Source organism: Orcinus orca, chromosome 5, assembly GCF_937001465.1.
Source record: "Orcinus orca chromosome 5, mOrcOrc1.1, whole genome shotgun sequence".
NCBI classification, from domain to species: Eukaryota; Metazoa; Chordata; class Mammalia; order Artiodactyla; family Delphinidae; genus Orcinus; species Orcinus orca.
The window spans coordinates 54,822,610-54,838,053 of record NC_064563.1 but is presented as its reverse complement, the minus strand read 5'-3'; the positions used below and the strand labels follow the sequence as shown (position 1 = coordinate 54,838,053).

Below are 15,444 nucleotides of genomic sequence, written 5' to 3'. Positions count from 1 at the left end.
CCATTTGAGGTGATGACCCAGAGATGAAAGGCAGGTCTTGGAGCCCCCATGGTTTCGCCCACTAAAGTCAAGGCCTGATCTTCCCTCTTAAAAACGGTTAGAACAACATCCACAAAAAAGGGAGAGGGAATGGGAGCAAGTGACTCTCCTTTATTACAACTTTCCTTTGATCCTAGACTTGGGAGAGGAAGCAGAGCTGTCATATACCTACTTAAAAAGAGACAACCTTTCTTTGAGGGGGCAGGGAAGAAGAAGAATACTGGTAGAATCAGCACTTGTTTAAGTACGTACTTCTTGGCATTCAGATATGCTTCCCCACCCTCACCCTGCTCAAAGTGCCTCTTACATATATTACCATTTTATGCCCACACTACCTTACTAAGGTTAACAGCTCAAGTGTGACTTTGGAGATGAGCTACAAAGATGCCACTTGAACAAGAACACTCAAGGAGTCGATGGCAAGGCTTGTATTCATATACACTTCTCAAGTAACAGGGGAATGCTTTTAAATAACTATCACCCCATTAAGAAGTATGTCCAGCGATTAAATGTCTGTCATCAGTGAACAAAATAAAATAATAAAACAGCAGCTCTCACTTGCTGAGCACTTGATGAAGCACCACACCCAGCTAAACAGCCCTAACAATTCCTTTTAACAGACAAAGCCACCAAGATTCAGTAATTAACCAAAGTCAGAGTTTCAAATCTGCAGTTACAAATCTGGGTTCTCAAACTCAGGACTCAGTTTCCAGAGCACAGGGGCTCAATCATCCCACTATAAATGATGACTGAAGATTTACCTTCTTACCCAAAATATTAGTTCCAAGTTAAGTGAGTAGTTTCCCATGCCCCCCAAATATGAAAACGGTATGTGATAATCTGCTATTATTTACAGACAAGGACTAAAGAATTCCCAAGAAGAATGGTTCCTCTAAAAAGATGTTTCCTTTTAATCTAACAAAGCTTGCAATTAAACTTTCTAGAAAAGTATTTATGCTTTTTCATGAAAAATGGTATGAAAAAGTTACCTCTTGGCCAAAGTGCACACTTATTAAAGATATACAAATACAGCAATCTGTGTTTAAAAAAAAAAAACACTTTAAAAGAGGTTCTTCATTAATCTACCAAGCAGAATATCTGACAGCAGACTAGAACTGCCCCTCTACTGAACTCACAGGTAACTTAGTGGAAACTAGAACTTGGAAAACCTATCATCCCATGTAAAACATAATAGGAACAAACTCACTCACCTCTGTTGGTACTACATCCTTCCCAAACCCTGGCCTACTATCCTCTACTCCCTCCTACCATCCCTGTTTCTCACAAAAGCAAGAAAGGAAAACTTGCAAAACTGGAACGTTAATGGCAAACACCTGGAGCCTAAAATTACTCCAAACAAAATGCAGCTAATGTAATCTAGTGAAAAATTTATTTGTATTCTCAATTTTCTCTTACTAGCCAACTGCTATGCCTTAATAGGTTTGAACTCCTGAGAAAACTGAACTAAGAGAATTGGAAAGTAAAACATAAATAGGAAGTGACATTGTTACCGTGCTTAAATTTAATATAATGAGCAAATGGCAAAATCTAAAAGGCTATGTTTTAAAATTATCAGTGTCACCAGTATCATTAAGATACAGTTAAAGCTACAGCGCAGTAACCATATAGCAAGATTAGAATATGTCAAAATCAAATAAACCTGGAAATAACTTCTCATTAATAAAGAAATTTTATGGTAAATTAAAGATATCTGTTGTTAATTAAAGCCTGAAATAAAATACAAGCCTTAAAAATTATTATCCATTTCTTCTCCCCCTTCCCATAGCCCTCTTTAAAAAAAGAAAAAAAGCAGGCAGATTGAGTCTGAAATGCCTGTGGGAAAGTAAGGTAAAGATATCTGTAGTTGATGGGCTTCCCTGGTGGTGCAGTGATTAAGAATCCGCCTGCCAATGCGGTGGACAAGGGTTTGAGCCCTGGTCCGGGAACATCCCACATGCCGCGGAGCAACTAAGCCCGTGCACCACAACTACTGAGCCTGCGCTCTAGAGCCCACAAGCCACAACTACTGAGCCCTTGTGTCAGAACAACTGAAGCCTGGGCACCTACAGCCCATGCTACCCAACAAGAGAAGCCACTGCAATGAGAAGCCTGCGCACAGCAACGAAGACCCGACACAGCCATAAATAAAAATAAAGTTCCCTTTCAAAAAAAAAAAAAAAAGATATCTATAGTTGAATATACAGGTCTAGAACTCAGGGATATAGCTAGGGGTTTGGAAATTACCAGTCTTTACCTGTGGCACAACAACAAGGATACCCATTTCCAGTATTTTCATGCACTAAGTATAAATATGAGGAATATTCATTAAATAGTTAAATACATAATTTTAAAAGGACAGTATTTTAAAAATTGAACTTACTTCCTTTCTAGGAGGCTCAAAACTACTGATTTCATAATTTCCTTGAACATGAGTGTACACATGGGCAATTTTAGTATCTCTTATCCAAAGTTAAGTAAATCTCTACCTTCAGGTGACGATGGTAAAAATGAATGAAGGGTTAGACAGAAGAGGACCCAAGCAATTTAAACCAAACTTTAGCAAATTAAAATGCTCAAATCCTAAAATTAAAACATATTCCTTTTTTACAGTGCCTACAAAAAAAAAAAAACTAGTTTCTTTACATCTTAAGGTATAAAATAGATGTCTTAAAATTAAGTGCTCTTAAAAGTTAGTTCCATCATACACACACTCCTATACATAAAATAGATAACCAACAAGGACCTACTGTATAGCACAGGGACCTATACTCAATATTTTGTAGTAACTTAAAAGGGAAAAGAATCTGAAAAAAAATAGATATATATACACATAGGTATAACTGAATCACCGTGCTGTATACCTGAAATTAACACAACATTGTAAATCAACTATACTTCAATAAAAAAAATTTAAACAATTTTTTAAAGTTAGTTAGATCCTATGGTACTCTGTGTCATGAAGATCACCGCCAGCAAGCTCTGAAAGCTGGGTTATAAGACAAAGACAAAGGCTTCCCGGCCCCCAGCTGTAACGAGGGGAGGGCCATGGGCAGCCCAGTGTTGGGGAGCCCTTCTCTGGGGTGGCAACCCGTCGTGAACATTTTACCATTTATAGCCTCCCTCCTGGGCAGAAGTTTTGAGAAACAAGAGAAGGTTGTTCTAACAGCCCTCACCATTCTGTGGAAACACAATCCCCAGGGAAGCACACAGCTCCTCCAGACCATGAGCAGCATTTTTGTGAAGCAGTGAGAATCAGTGTTTAGGTAACACCACCTTGGGCGCTGCGCCTTCATTGGTGTCTTCATTCACACCGCCCCACACAAACACAGGGAGAGAAAGCAAGTCAGGTCCCACTTCAAAGCCTTGTCCTTAACTCACCTTCAGTAAACTCACTCTCTAAAGATGGAGTAGGGAACTCAATAATTTCTAACAAAGGAAGCATTTAGGGCTGCCAGCTCCCCAGGTTTAGCCCGGGCCGTCTGGGAAAGCACAGGGCTCCTATGAATCCTGAGGTCACCTCTTATTCACCACGGGAGCTGCTCTTTGCGCATGCAGAGATGAGACACGTTCTAATCAGTTCTGGGCTCATCCTGTCCCCGTGGCAGCCTTCGGTGCAACCCAAACACCACAAACTATTAGCCTTAAAAGGACAGAAAGGATTAGTATCAGGCATGGGAGGCCTTGCTTTTCCAGGTGCAAATTATAAGTACAGGATCTTACCCTATATAAATGAACTTAAATGAAAGGCACTGAGGAGAGGGAATGCGAGATGAACAAAACTGTATTGCCACTGAGTGAAAAGGACTCTCTTTCATAGAATTTTTCAAATGTCTCAGTCAGGTAAAACTTCATTACCATTTCTTAGCCAACTGCTCTAGATTTTCCCCATTCACTATACTGAGTTTCTTATATATTACTGTCTATGAAGTATACTTTTATTCTCTGGTTTCTCTCATTCCAAGGTTAAGTTGCTTTTACAGAAAACAATCTAGGAAAATCTCCCTCTTGGGAGATGTCCAGATTATTATTATTGTTTCGAAAGAAAATTTTAGGTTTCTGGACCATAGACAGGTTGAACACATGGAAAGCATTCAACGAATACTTAGCCTTAGCATCAGCTACTTGGGAACACAAATAGACACTGTTCCAAGTCTGGATATACAATTAAGACATTTAATGTGAACTATTAAAGCAGCAGTGTGATACAGCTGGAAAGAAGTTTTGGAGTCAATCTAGGTGATCTTTTTAACCTTTTTGAGCATGTCTTCTAGTCTTAGTTCACTCAACAACCACTTATAGGGCAGCAGGTATGTTCTGGCTTCTGCGGTAGATGGTGGAAACACATAGAAAAACAGAAATAATACCTACCTTTCATAGTTTAATGAATATGGAAGAATGAATGAATATATACATATATATATATGCAAGTGCCTGGCACATGGTAGGTGCTCAACAATTGCTGGTCACTGTTATATTTTACATCCGACTTGCAGTTAGAATGTTTGGAAGTTTAGTGCACAAGTGACAAGTGTCCTTGTTTCTATACTGACCTGCTAAGAGCTGGTTATCACTTTATCCTGAAGAATACGACGTTAAATTCTTCTGAGGAGACCTTCGATTCTGCCCTAGGTCCTAACTAGAGTCCTCTGGTGTCCTAATTACTCCTCTCACCTCAGTTCTTTCCAGCCATCAGGTCAAAAACCTTAAAAGGACAGATTACCAAGAGGGCTGAGTCCCCAAGACTGGGTTTCCCAAATTTGTCTGATCATATCACTCACCTAAAGCATCTAATAAAGATTTCTGATCCCACCCCAGACATAATAAATAAGAGCACGTGCACCCTCCACCCCCTATAATGCTCCAAGAAAGTCCTCTCTTCTCAGGCGTGCTTTACTTCCACCTTCAAGTGGCTGAGGTCATTCTCCTCAGGTTTCCATGACATGCCCTCTGACCCTTTCTCCAGGGTTCAGTTTAGCACTGAACACTCTGGCCACCAGTGCAGCAGAATCAACTCTCTCTGCTGGACCCCCACCATCTCAGCAAGACATATGTTGTTGTTATTGTTGTTGCTGTTTTTCTGTCCCTTAATGCCTCCCTTCTAGAATTTCCCTATAAAAGATCATTTTAAACTACCACAGATCTCTGAAAAGTCACCTTTTTCAAAAAATAATTTTCTTAATTTATAATTCCCAAACTGACTCCAATAGACAAGCAAAACATACATAATTGAAGTCCACATTTTTAGGGAACAGAAATATAAGCTATTTATTCTATTTGTATTTTCAAAATCAATTAGTGATCTGATACAGACCTAAAAAAAGTCCACGTATTCTCTGGAGAACTTTGTTTCTTTAAAATAACAGTAAATGAAAGGCTAGGTTTGCACTGAAGGTGACTCATGCCTTTGTTTTGTTTAATATTTATTAGATCCCTACCATAAGAAAAAAAACTTTTCAGGAAAACTGTGGAAACACAAAAATGCCTGTAACATGGCCCATGCTTCAAAGAAATCAACTTCAGCAGAAGAAATAATGACTTGAGCACCTGAGGAGAGGTACTAAGTTTAAATGGCACATTCAACCTAGGAATTCATCTGTCTCTCCATCCATCCATCCATCCAGTGAGCATTTACTATGCACTCACCATCAAAGACATTAAGTTAAATCAGTAAATATCCTTACACTCACGTAAGAGTGACAAGGAAACAATCAGACAACACTGAAAAGGACAAGTGTTCTGAAAAGTATAGAAACAGTGCCAGAAGAAATTAAAGAAAATGATAAATTACCTGAAATCATGGCTCTGGAACAAAATGAGTATATGCAAAATAGAATGAGACACTCTCTTCTTTTGAGTAGGTCAAAAATCAGTGAAGACCGCTCTGTGAACATGGTGTTTTAATTCCTCATATCTCTACCAGATATAAAGAGACTGTGACTCTCTGTACCTTTTGAAATCAGTTCGTAATGATCCTATCTCTAGAGTAATTTCTAGGCCACAAAAATGACCTGCTATGGTATGAAAGCCGTTTACACATACAGCAAAGAAAATATACCCTTATAGATGGCAAAGCATGCAGACACACTAGCATCATACCCTTGCGACTTTATACTGTTTTCTGGGAGTTCAGGAATTAATGAACTATTATGGACGGCAAATATTTCACAGTATACGGTATAATTTTTCCTTGAACTTATTTGTATGTAAACTTAAATCTTTCTATCTGAATTTTTACCTGATATTTTCAGTATTCCTAACATGCACTTTACATCTGACGTTTAAGCTTTATATCCAATCACTTAACAAAAATCCTGCCCCATCTTTTCATAAGTGATCTGCACAAACTCAACATCAATACCTCAGAAGCAAAAAAAGAAACAAAACACCGACACTCAGAGAAAAGTCACCACTATGAAATTATTAGGTGCTAGAGGCAAGTTCAGATGAATAAAACAATACTACATGCTTGCTTGCTTTCACTCTATCCCCTCCCAATAAGTTTTGGTCTAACAAACTGAAGAATGTTAACACCTAATGCTTTTCCAACACTAAGTACTGAGATGACTTAGACCCTTTCTCTAAGTGGAAATCAAAGTTTTCCCTAAAGTACTGAAGATGACAAAATTGGGGGGGAAAAAAAAGGTTTAAAGGTTAGAAAATATGACAGGTCTAATTGTACATCCTACTCTCTGGTTTTTGGATGACTCACAGTGAAATTCAGGATAGATTACCTTTATGTGCCTATGTGGTCTGTGGATACTAATAAACTAAATCTTTCTAAAGATTTAGAAACTAAATAAATAAATAAACTAAATAAACTAAATCTTTCTTTTCCCTCCAGAGATCTCCTACTTTTAAATAGTCTCCTCTTAAATTCAACTCAGTTAATAAAATAAGGAAACTCTGACCTCCAAAACTGGCCTAGGAGAATCTCCGTTTACTCTGTAATGGGAGGTGGGGAGGGCGGGGAAACATCTACACACCAACATGGAGCAGACCAAGGGGGAGCAAACAGAGGCAAGCTGAAATCCTGTGGAATAAATCTCCTTCAATTTTTTTCAATTTTTTATTGTGATGAAATATACATACATTTGCCATTTTAACCATTTTTAGCCGTACAGTTCAGTGGCATTAAGTACATTCACAATATTGTATAACCATCGCCACTATTCATTTCCAGAACTTTTTCATTATCCCAAGCAGAAACTCGGTACCCATTAAACTATAACACCCATTCCTCTTTCCCCAGCTCCTGGTAATCTCTATTCTACTTTCTTCTCTATGAATTTGCCTATTCCAGGTACCACACATAAGTAGAAACAGGCAATATTTGTCTTTTTGTGTCTGGCTTATTTCGCTCAGCATGTTTTCAAGGTTCATCCATCTTGTAGCAGGTACTGGAATTTCATTCCTTTTTACGGTTGAATAATAATCCACTGTATGTACACACCGCATTTTGTTTATCCATTCATCTGTGAATGGACACCTGGGTTGTTTCCACCTTTTAGATGTTCTAAATTATGCTGCTATAAACACTGGTGTACAGGTATCTGTTTGAGTCCCTGCTTTCAATTATCTTGGGTACATACTTAGAAATGAAATTGCTAGGTGATTATATATTTAACGTTTTGAGAAACCGCAAAACTGTTTTCCACAGCAGCTGCACCTTTTTACATTCCCAACAACAATACACTAGTGTTCCAATTCAATGTACTCTTAAGTATTCTCTGATTCACTAATTCGGAATAATGTTTACCTTTATTACCCTAAATTAAATTTTTTTTCCTGATACAAGAAAAACCACAACAGAAAAATCAGGAACAGTAATATCTGAAGACATTTAGTATTTTCCTCTTAAACGACTTAATAGAAAATATAAAATGTGTTTAAAAATAACACTTTAAAATATAAGAGAAAAAGGAGAATACCCTAAAAATATATTAATGATCCTACACTTAGAACTTGTACCATAAAAACTTGTCAATCTGAACCCTAAAAAGTCATATACTTGAAAATCTCATGTCTGAGTAAGTGGATGCAAATACTTGAGATATTTTAAAGGAAATTTACCTTTCTTATGGGTCAGTTCACACAGTACCTGGAACAAGAAGGTCTTGCTTTAGTAAACCAGAAGACGAGGCTGTGTAATGAGCTTACCTAAATACCACTGGCAGTAGTTTCCACAACTTTGCCCAAACTCACGGAGGAGGAGATGGGCAGCTAAAAGCAATAATGATGTCCTTAAACCTTTAACACCTGCTCTTACCAATCTGCCATCAAGTGCTTACAGGAGACAGCAAGTAGCAAAACAAATGGCAACAGAAAACCGCCAAAACAAATCAACAGGCATATTTGGGAGTCTATTGGTGGGGGTGGGGTGAGATGGGGAGGTGGATATTTGTTTATTGTTGTGATTTATTTTGCATACAAAAATATAGTTCTAACTTTTGCTGGTAAACTGTTCCTAGTTCATGTGATAGCACTGAATAAATTGACATGTATTTCATGGCGGTCCTGCACCTCTAAGAAAAAGCGCACTAGGAGAACTAGCTTCAACCCATACTGCAGTTTTACACTGCTTTTAAGTAAATTGATTTTTCCAAGGTGCTTAAAGTGTTTTGTCCTCCTAATTAGGTAAATATTCCCTCTATGATCTATTTAAACTTCTGTTACGGTAAAACCTTTTCATATAGAATAGGAAGCCAAACTTTATCCTAGACTTGCCTGGATAATTGCAAATTCCTAATTAGTTACATCCAGAACAATGGAGTTATTTTTAACAGAGACCCTCCTCCACCAGCTGTGGAGAATCTGACTGAGATCCTTAAGAATAAATTAAATCATGTTATTTCCTGGGATTTTAGAATCTACCATTATTTCTCAAACATACTATATTTGCTCATGTATGAAGACAATTATCTGGATAATTATTTCAACAGAAAGCTTTTCATAATTGAACACTATGAGTTTGTATTATATCAACTTAGTTTAAGCAAATTTTTCTAACTGGTTGCCATTATAAAAACCTTCATCTTCCAGAGTCAAAACAAGGAAGTATCGGAAGCCTAAAATTCTAACATAAATTTAGTTTTAAACATAGCCTATAGGTGCTCCAATTTTAACATTTCTCAAGTTTCAGAAAGGAGCAAAGGACTGAAGTTATCACCATCCTGCTCTAGGAGTCTGGTGGTAGACACAGCTCTCTATACTACATTCCAAAAATATGAGCAAAATACCCCTATAAGTAAACAGAAAAATGTCTTGCATTTGCCAAAAAGTCAGGACAGCATAAGAATATTCCATTAAGAACCCAGTTTAGAACTCAGTAAGTGCCTCCTGAGTCAATAAACAAGTGAATGAAATAAAATTACATTTTAAAATCAAACATAATCATTTAACACACGGGACATTTTAAAGATACCTACTAGAATCTCAAATAATGCTAGCTTTTGCCGAACACCGTCTCACTAAAATCTCCTCCCTCCAGTTACTTAAAAACTGACAAGCAGTTGTAATATTATAGAAACAAAAGATATTAGGAGCCAGTGACTGAACCGACAGGGAGTATTGCCAAAGACATCTCATCAGCCAATGAAATTACAATCCAGGTGTTTCAGAATGCTAAACTTGCATATCTCAAGTAGGGACAAAAAGAGATTCAAGGACTGATCCATTTTTAAACTGAGAAACCTCCCCACCTGTAATAGTTGATCATTATAGTCTATCTTACCTGATTTACACCTGGTGGTTTAAAAACCTCCCAACCCCCAATTCCAACCCCACATACCTCTGGTCTCCAAGGACTCATCCTTGACACTAAACCTGCACCATAAACAATTCCCCTCTGGGTAAGCTTGTGACTAGAGATCAGCCTCTCATTGGCTGTACCTTGCAAAGAGTTCAAGTACCAACCTCAAGTCATCCTCCCAAGTGAGCCTATATTTGGCTTCCACAGAAACCTGCCTCTGTCTAGCCACAGTGATTGAAGCATTCTCTGCCGTTTAAAAAACACATTAATACTGTACCATACTGTGTATTTTAAGGTTAAAAAAAAAAAGTGTGGGCTTATGAATATTTTCCTATATTCAAAGGCATTCAATGTCAACTAAAGAATAAAGCTTCTCCTCAACCACCTAAGTGCATTCCCAACAGCTGTTAAGGATGAGAATTAAGGTTTGCTTGAAAATGTCTTAACACAAAAAACTCTCATTGAATGGATTAACCTTGTTAAAGTGAAGAAAAGGCAATTGTGATTTCTAAAGTGAAAACAGAGGTAGGATGCAAAGATTCCCCTACACAGAAAATGATTCTTTTCCCCCCTTCTCAGCTATAATTATTGAAAGCTCAAATAACAGGCTTACTAAGATAATATACAGGAACTAAAGCCTATGCCTCTATCATTGCTTTGGAAGTTCCTCTAATAAGAGATTGCACTTTGTCCCCTCCACCTCAAGAATGACCCTGAATCAAGCAGACTGCCTTGTCCACTTCAGCAATGCTAACGAGCTACGGACCACATGTAAGGAAAGACAACTTTTGAGAGGTCACAGATCAACTATTACATTAAGAGTAGGGAGAAAATGAAACTGCTATCTAAAGATTGAAACTTTATTTACTCGTCACAAAGGAAAAAATAAACCACTTTTCAAAGTGGCCAAACACATTTTGGAGGTCTCTGAAAACATACAAAGTAATACTGTAAGAACAGCTCAGTTTTTAAACTTTGGAATATAATGAACTATGGAGTTTGTATAAGGCTTTGCTAAACACTTTTCAATACACTGACTCATTAATCCCTTGTGACAACCACCTGATAAATGGTACAGGTGAGATGTTTTCGCCTTATACTAAAATGAGGAAACCCAGACTGAGAGGTTCAGTAGTCTAACAGGGACACACAGCCAAGAAGTAAACTAAGTCCTTGACAGATAAGATATTCTGATTTCAAACCCATACTCAGATGTGGCCTGCACCAGAGGGTATAAGATTTCTAATCTTTGCCAATCATTTCGATATCTTTATCTTTTAAATTACGTCTCATTTGTACTAAGCACCTTGATGTCCTAAAAATGGAACCATACATCCTGAGTTAAATCATGTTTCCAATATTTGTCACACTCACAAGAACACTATAGTCCAATAACATGGTTCTTATGTTGGTTCCTTGAAAATAACTATGATCCCAATAGTCAGGAATGGGTATGAAAGGGTTTTTCAGCTATCTGATTGTCTAACTGATGCCTCACCTTTAGTTGAATTTATAATTTTCAGAGCTGGAGGCCATGCAATTCACATAACACTAAAATAATATAGAACAATTTAAAGCTGATTTACTTGTGTAGGTCTTTCAGGATCATATAATGCTCTAGGGTCAGGATTATGAGCTGCAATTATCCCTGAGCAGTACAGTAACTATGAAAGATACAGCAGATTCAGATATATTTATAATGAATCTGGAAGTTACTGCTCTTAAAATCCTAATAAAAAGAGATTACTTTATCATCTGTCTTTTCCTGAAAGCAGTATGCATAAAAAAAAAAACCAGAAAGAAAAAGGTATTGGGTTACTGGATATTTATGGATGAAATCCACATAAATGAATGCTTACTTTAACATGAGTTGGAATTTTCACTATTTCATATAAAATCAAAAAGTTGTTGAAATTCCTTCTACCAAATAAATTCTAAAATGTAACAGATTTAAATTAAATCCACTAATTAGAAAACTATTTGACCATATGCCACCTAAAGAATCTTTCTTGCTGTTTGTTTCAATCTTAAACATATTCTTCCCAATTCACAGACAGATCTAGTGCTTTATATTTGAATTTCATTCTCTGGTAGTAAAGCAATGATTTTAATTCTTCAGATTAATTGTGCAGCTAGTTAAGGAAAAGTGAGTGATAGTTTGGCTATATTATTTACCTGAATGAAGACATTTGAAAAGAATCACCGAATTAACAGGTAACCATGGATATCAGGGGTAATTTTTTTTCAACTCCCCATCAGTGATTTTTCATGCTGCTCCCTACTTATACTTTTATTACATTGAAATAACCAAGAAGCTCTAACTACCTTCTCAGCAATTCCTATAGGCAGTTATTTCAATCAAACAGAAAATGTCACAAAGTTTTTTTCTATCAGTTTTTACCATGACATTCAAGTATTTTTAAAAAAACATTTTTTGCTTGTTTTTGAGCTATAGGTAATCCAGTATTTAAATTCCACTTAAGAGTTGAATATAATCTTCCTCTGGTGGTATGGAAGGAAGAAAACTGAATTACAAGATCTTAAAAGCAATAAATAAGCAATAAACGTGAATAGATTTGAGAGTCAGAAAGTTCTACGTTGCAATCCCCAATATGGTACCTAACCACTAGCCACAAGTAGCAGTTTAAGATAATTAAAAGTAAATACAATTTAAAATGCAGTTCCTCCATCGAACTAGCCACATTTTAAATGGTACAACAGCTACACGTGCCTGGTGGCTGCCATACTGGACAGCAGATATAAAACCATTTGCATTACAGAAGAAAATTCTATGTAATCTTACACAAGTTACTAAATTTCTGTGAACCTCAATGCCTTGTCTATAAAATGTCCTTAACATCACCTAAATTGAAAGATTAGAATTGTAATGAGATAATATATAAAAAACACAATACACAGTACTTAGTACACATTAGATAGCTAAAAAAGAGTAGCTATTAATACAATTCTGTATTGGATTTTAATCTCTGATTGCCAATACCAAACAAGTCACTTCCCCTCCCTGGGCCTCATTTTCCTAAAACTGAAAAGCTGGGAAGTTCTTCAGGTTTTCAGTTCTAAGGACGTTATCAAATTTTACCACATAAAATGAAGTGTTAAGCAAAAGGGGCACAAACTCCTACCGAGTAAACTACTACTCAGGCTCCTACAGCCAGCTTCCTAACGGATCCCAAGCATTCCTCTAGAAACCCTGGAAGACTGGCTCTCCAATACAGCCAGCCCATGGTCTGATGTGAGCTATTTATAAGGTCTGTCTTAAAAGGTTACTGGAATATCTTTCTGATATTGTACATACTGTAATTAGAAGCTACAACCTCCTATTCCATGATAGTACCTTGCAGTTTTAAGATCTCTTTTAAAATGAACGCTATCTTCACGTAGAATTTTTTTCTCTTACAAGCATTTAAGCCAAAACACTTTAAAAGCACATACGAGTCTAAGTACCATTTTTTAGAGACTTTTTCTTTCTACCAGCTATGCCTCATTCTTAGCCAGCTTGTGGGTGACCCTCTAGCGTCTAAACAAAGTGAGAATTACACCCTTATAGGGGGGAGTCCCCTTGCAGGACCAGAAGCATGCCCAAAGACTTTACCCTCGTTAACAGCTGCTCCCCGGGAGCCAAGAAATTTACTGAACGCTGGTTCCACAGAGGCCGCTTCCAATCAGGGACCACGGGGCCCCATGCAAGGCACAAAACCAGGGCCACGGGCTGCTCTTGGCTGTGGCTGCGGGTCTCTTCCCCCGGGCGTTGTCCAGGGCCCCAGAGTCACAGCGTTAACTTGAGAGTGAAGAGCAACTCAGGCAGTAGAAATGAGAACAGAGCGGTGCATTTTTGCCCGAGGCCAGAAGCCTCCAAAAAAAAAAAAAAAAAGTGTTATTCCAGAGCAGATTCCTTTTCTTCCGGGTCTGTCTGCTCCCTCTCACTCTCTGCCTACAACCACCGTGCCTCCCCTTTTCCAATGCCCCACCTCTCTCCACATTAAAAAAAAAAAAAAAAAAAAGGTGGCGTATTCCCTCTTCCTTAGCTTTCCCCACCAGGGCCTGGAAACTGGAGGAAATTCAAATCAAATAACTGAACATTAAAAAATAAACATACAAGCAATCAGGGGGTGCCCACCGAACAAACGACCTCGCCTGTCCCAAAATATGATTAACCCTGGATGGAAGATGGGGAGGAAGACTAGAAACCAACAGGGATGGAGAGAGAAACGTGTGGATCTGGGGCCCCAGCGTTGGCCCGTCGCGGCCAAATTCCAAATTTTGTTTCAAGAACACGCTGGACTGATGAGAATATAAAATATAAAAAGTTTTAACTTTTAAGTAAGTCCGCAAACGGCACTGTCTGGATAAAATGCCATTGCTTCCCTTCGTCAGGGATAGAAGGGTGGGAATTGAGGTTCGAAAAGCTCCAACTCCAACCGCGCACTCGTGGAAGCCTCCCGGCCAACGGCGCCTCCGGGCGGCCCAACCCAGTCTCCAGAGACACCGGGCCCGGGTGCTCGGGCTCCCACGGGGCGCCGGGACCGGGCCTTTGGGAAAGTTCGCGGGCACAGCCCGAGGCCCCACTTTCCGCCCAGAGTGACAGGCCCTTCCCACGCCGGCCGGCCCCCGCCCCACCGCGGGCACCAGACGGTCCGCGCGGCCCCTCCCGGTCGCCTCTGGGCACGGATTCCGCCCGCCGGCCCCACCCCGGCCCGGGCGCCCCTCGGGGTGACCGACTGACCGGAGCTACGCTGGCCCACACACCCGGTCGCCCGCTCCTTCCCGCCGCGCCCCACTCCCCCGCCCGAGCTTCCAGCCGCCTGCTCGCCGAGTCCGGCCGCAGCCGCCGGTTACCGCCCCCAGCCCGGGGGGAGCCCGGGGGGCAGGACGGGGAGGGAGGACGTGGCGCGCACGGAGGTGGCCAGCGGCGAGGCGGGGAGTGTCCCTGAGAGGCCTGGCCTGGGCTGGGGGCCGGCGCGGGCTCGGGACCCTCCCCGCGAGCATCCCCGGGTCGGAGGTCCCGGCCCGCCCCGCCTGGCGCGGAGAGGCGGCCCCAACTTCCAGCCCCACTTCGCACACCCGCCCTCCTCCCCTCCACCATATGGAAATCTACAGCCTCAGAAAGTGACACGTCGAAGATTCCTCGGCCCCTCCGCCCGCCCTCCCCCTCCCGGGCAGCGTTCCTGCAGCGGAGATTCCGGGAGGGGGAGCGGATTCCTCGGACAAAATCTGCTGGGAAGGCCTGGGAGGGCGACGGGGAGAGGGCGAGGCGGCGGGGGGGGGAGGGAGAACCCGGGAACCACTGCCCAGATTTTTTTTTTCCATCAAGAATCTACCCGTTTCTTTCCCTCCTCCAAGCCCTGGCCAGCTGGGGGGACGAGCGGGGGCCCGGAGCCCAGTAAGACGCGGCCCCAAAGCGTTGGCCGACCCCCGCTCCCGGGCCCCGTGTTCCCGGGGTGCCCAGAAGAGCGCGGAGCGCCCCAGCACTCTGGCGCCAAGTTTTCCTCGGGAAGCCCGCTGCGCCCGGAGCGCTCCGGGACAGGAACGCACTTTGGCGGACTCGGCGTCCGGTCGGGGCTTTCCAGCGCGCCGTGACCCGGCGGCTGAGACTCGGGGTCCGGGTTCCCCGCATTCTCCCGCTCCTGCATGCCTTA

General features: G+C 40.6%; 2 protein-coding genes and 1 long non-coding RNA gene across 7 annotated transcripts in view; 1 reads left to right on the top strand and 2 right to left on the bottom strand.

Moving 5' to 3' along the window:
- Positions 1-15,444, top strand: part of LOC125964393 (uncharacterized) — a 602,357-nt gene that overhangs the window by 191,602 nt on the left and 395,311 nt on the right. The gene's annotated exons all lie outside the window — the stretch shown is intronic.
- FNDC3B (fibronectin type III domain containing 3B) overlaps positions 1-15,444 on the bottom strand; it is a 361,128-nt gene that overhangs the window by 345,472 nt on the left and 212 nt on the right. The gene's annotated exons all lie outside the window — the stretch shown is intronic.
- LOC125964389 (collagen alpha-1(I) chain-like) lies at positions 6,868-15,438 on the bottom strand. Its single transcript, XM_049709803.1, has one exon. The coding sequence runs from the start codon at positions 14,889-14,891 to the stop codon at positions 14,118-14,120; it is 774 nt and encodes a 257-aa protein (XP_049565760.1). The 5' UTR covers positions 14,892-15,438; the 3' UTR covers positions 6,868-14,117.

Coding starts and splice junctions, on each gene's coding strand:
- LOC125964389 (XM_049709803.1), bottom strand. CDS start 14,891: ATGGTGGAGGGGAGGAGGGCGGGTGTGCGAAGTGGGGCTGGAAGTTGG.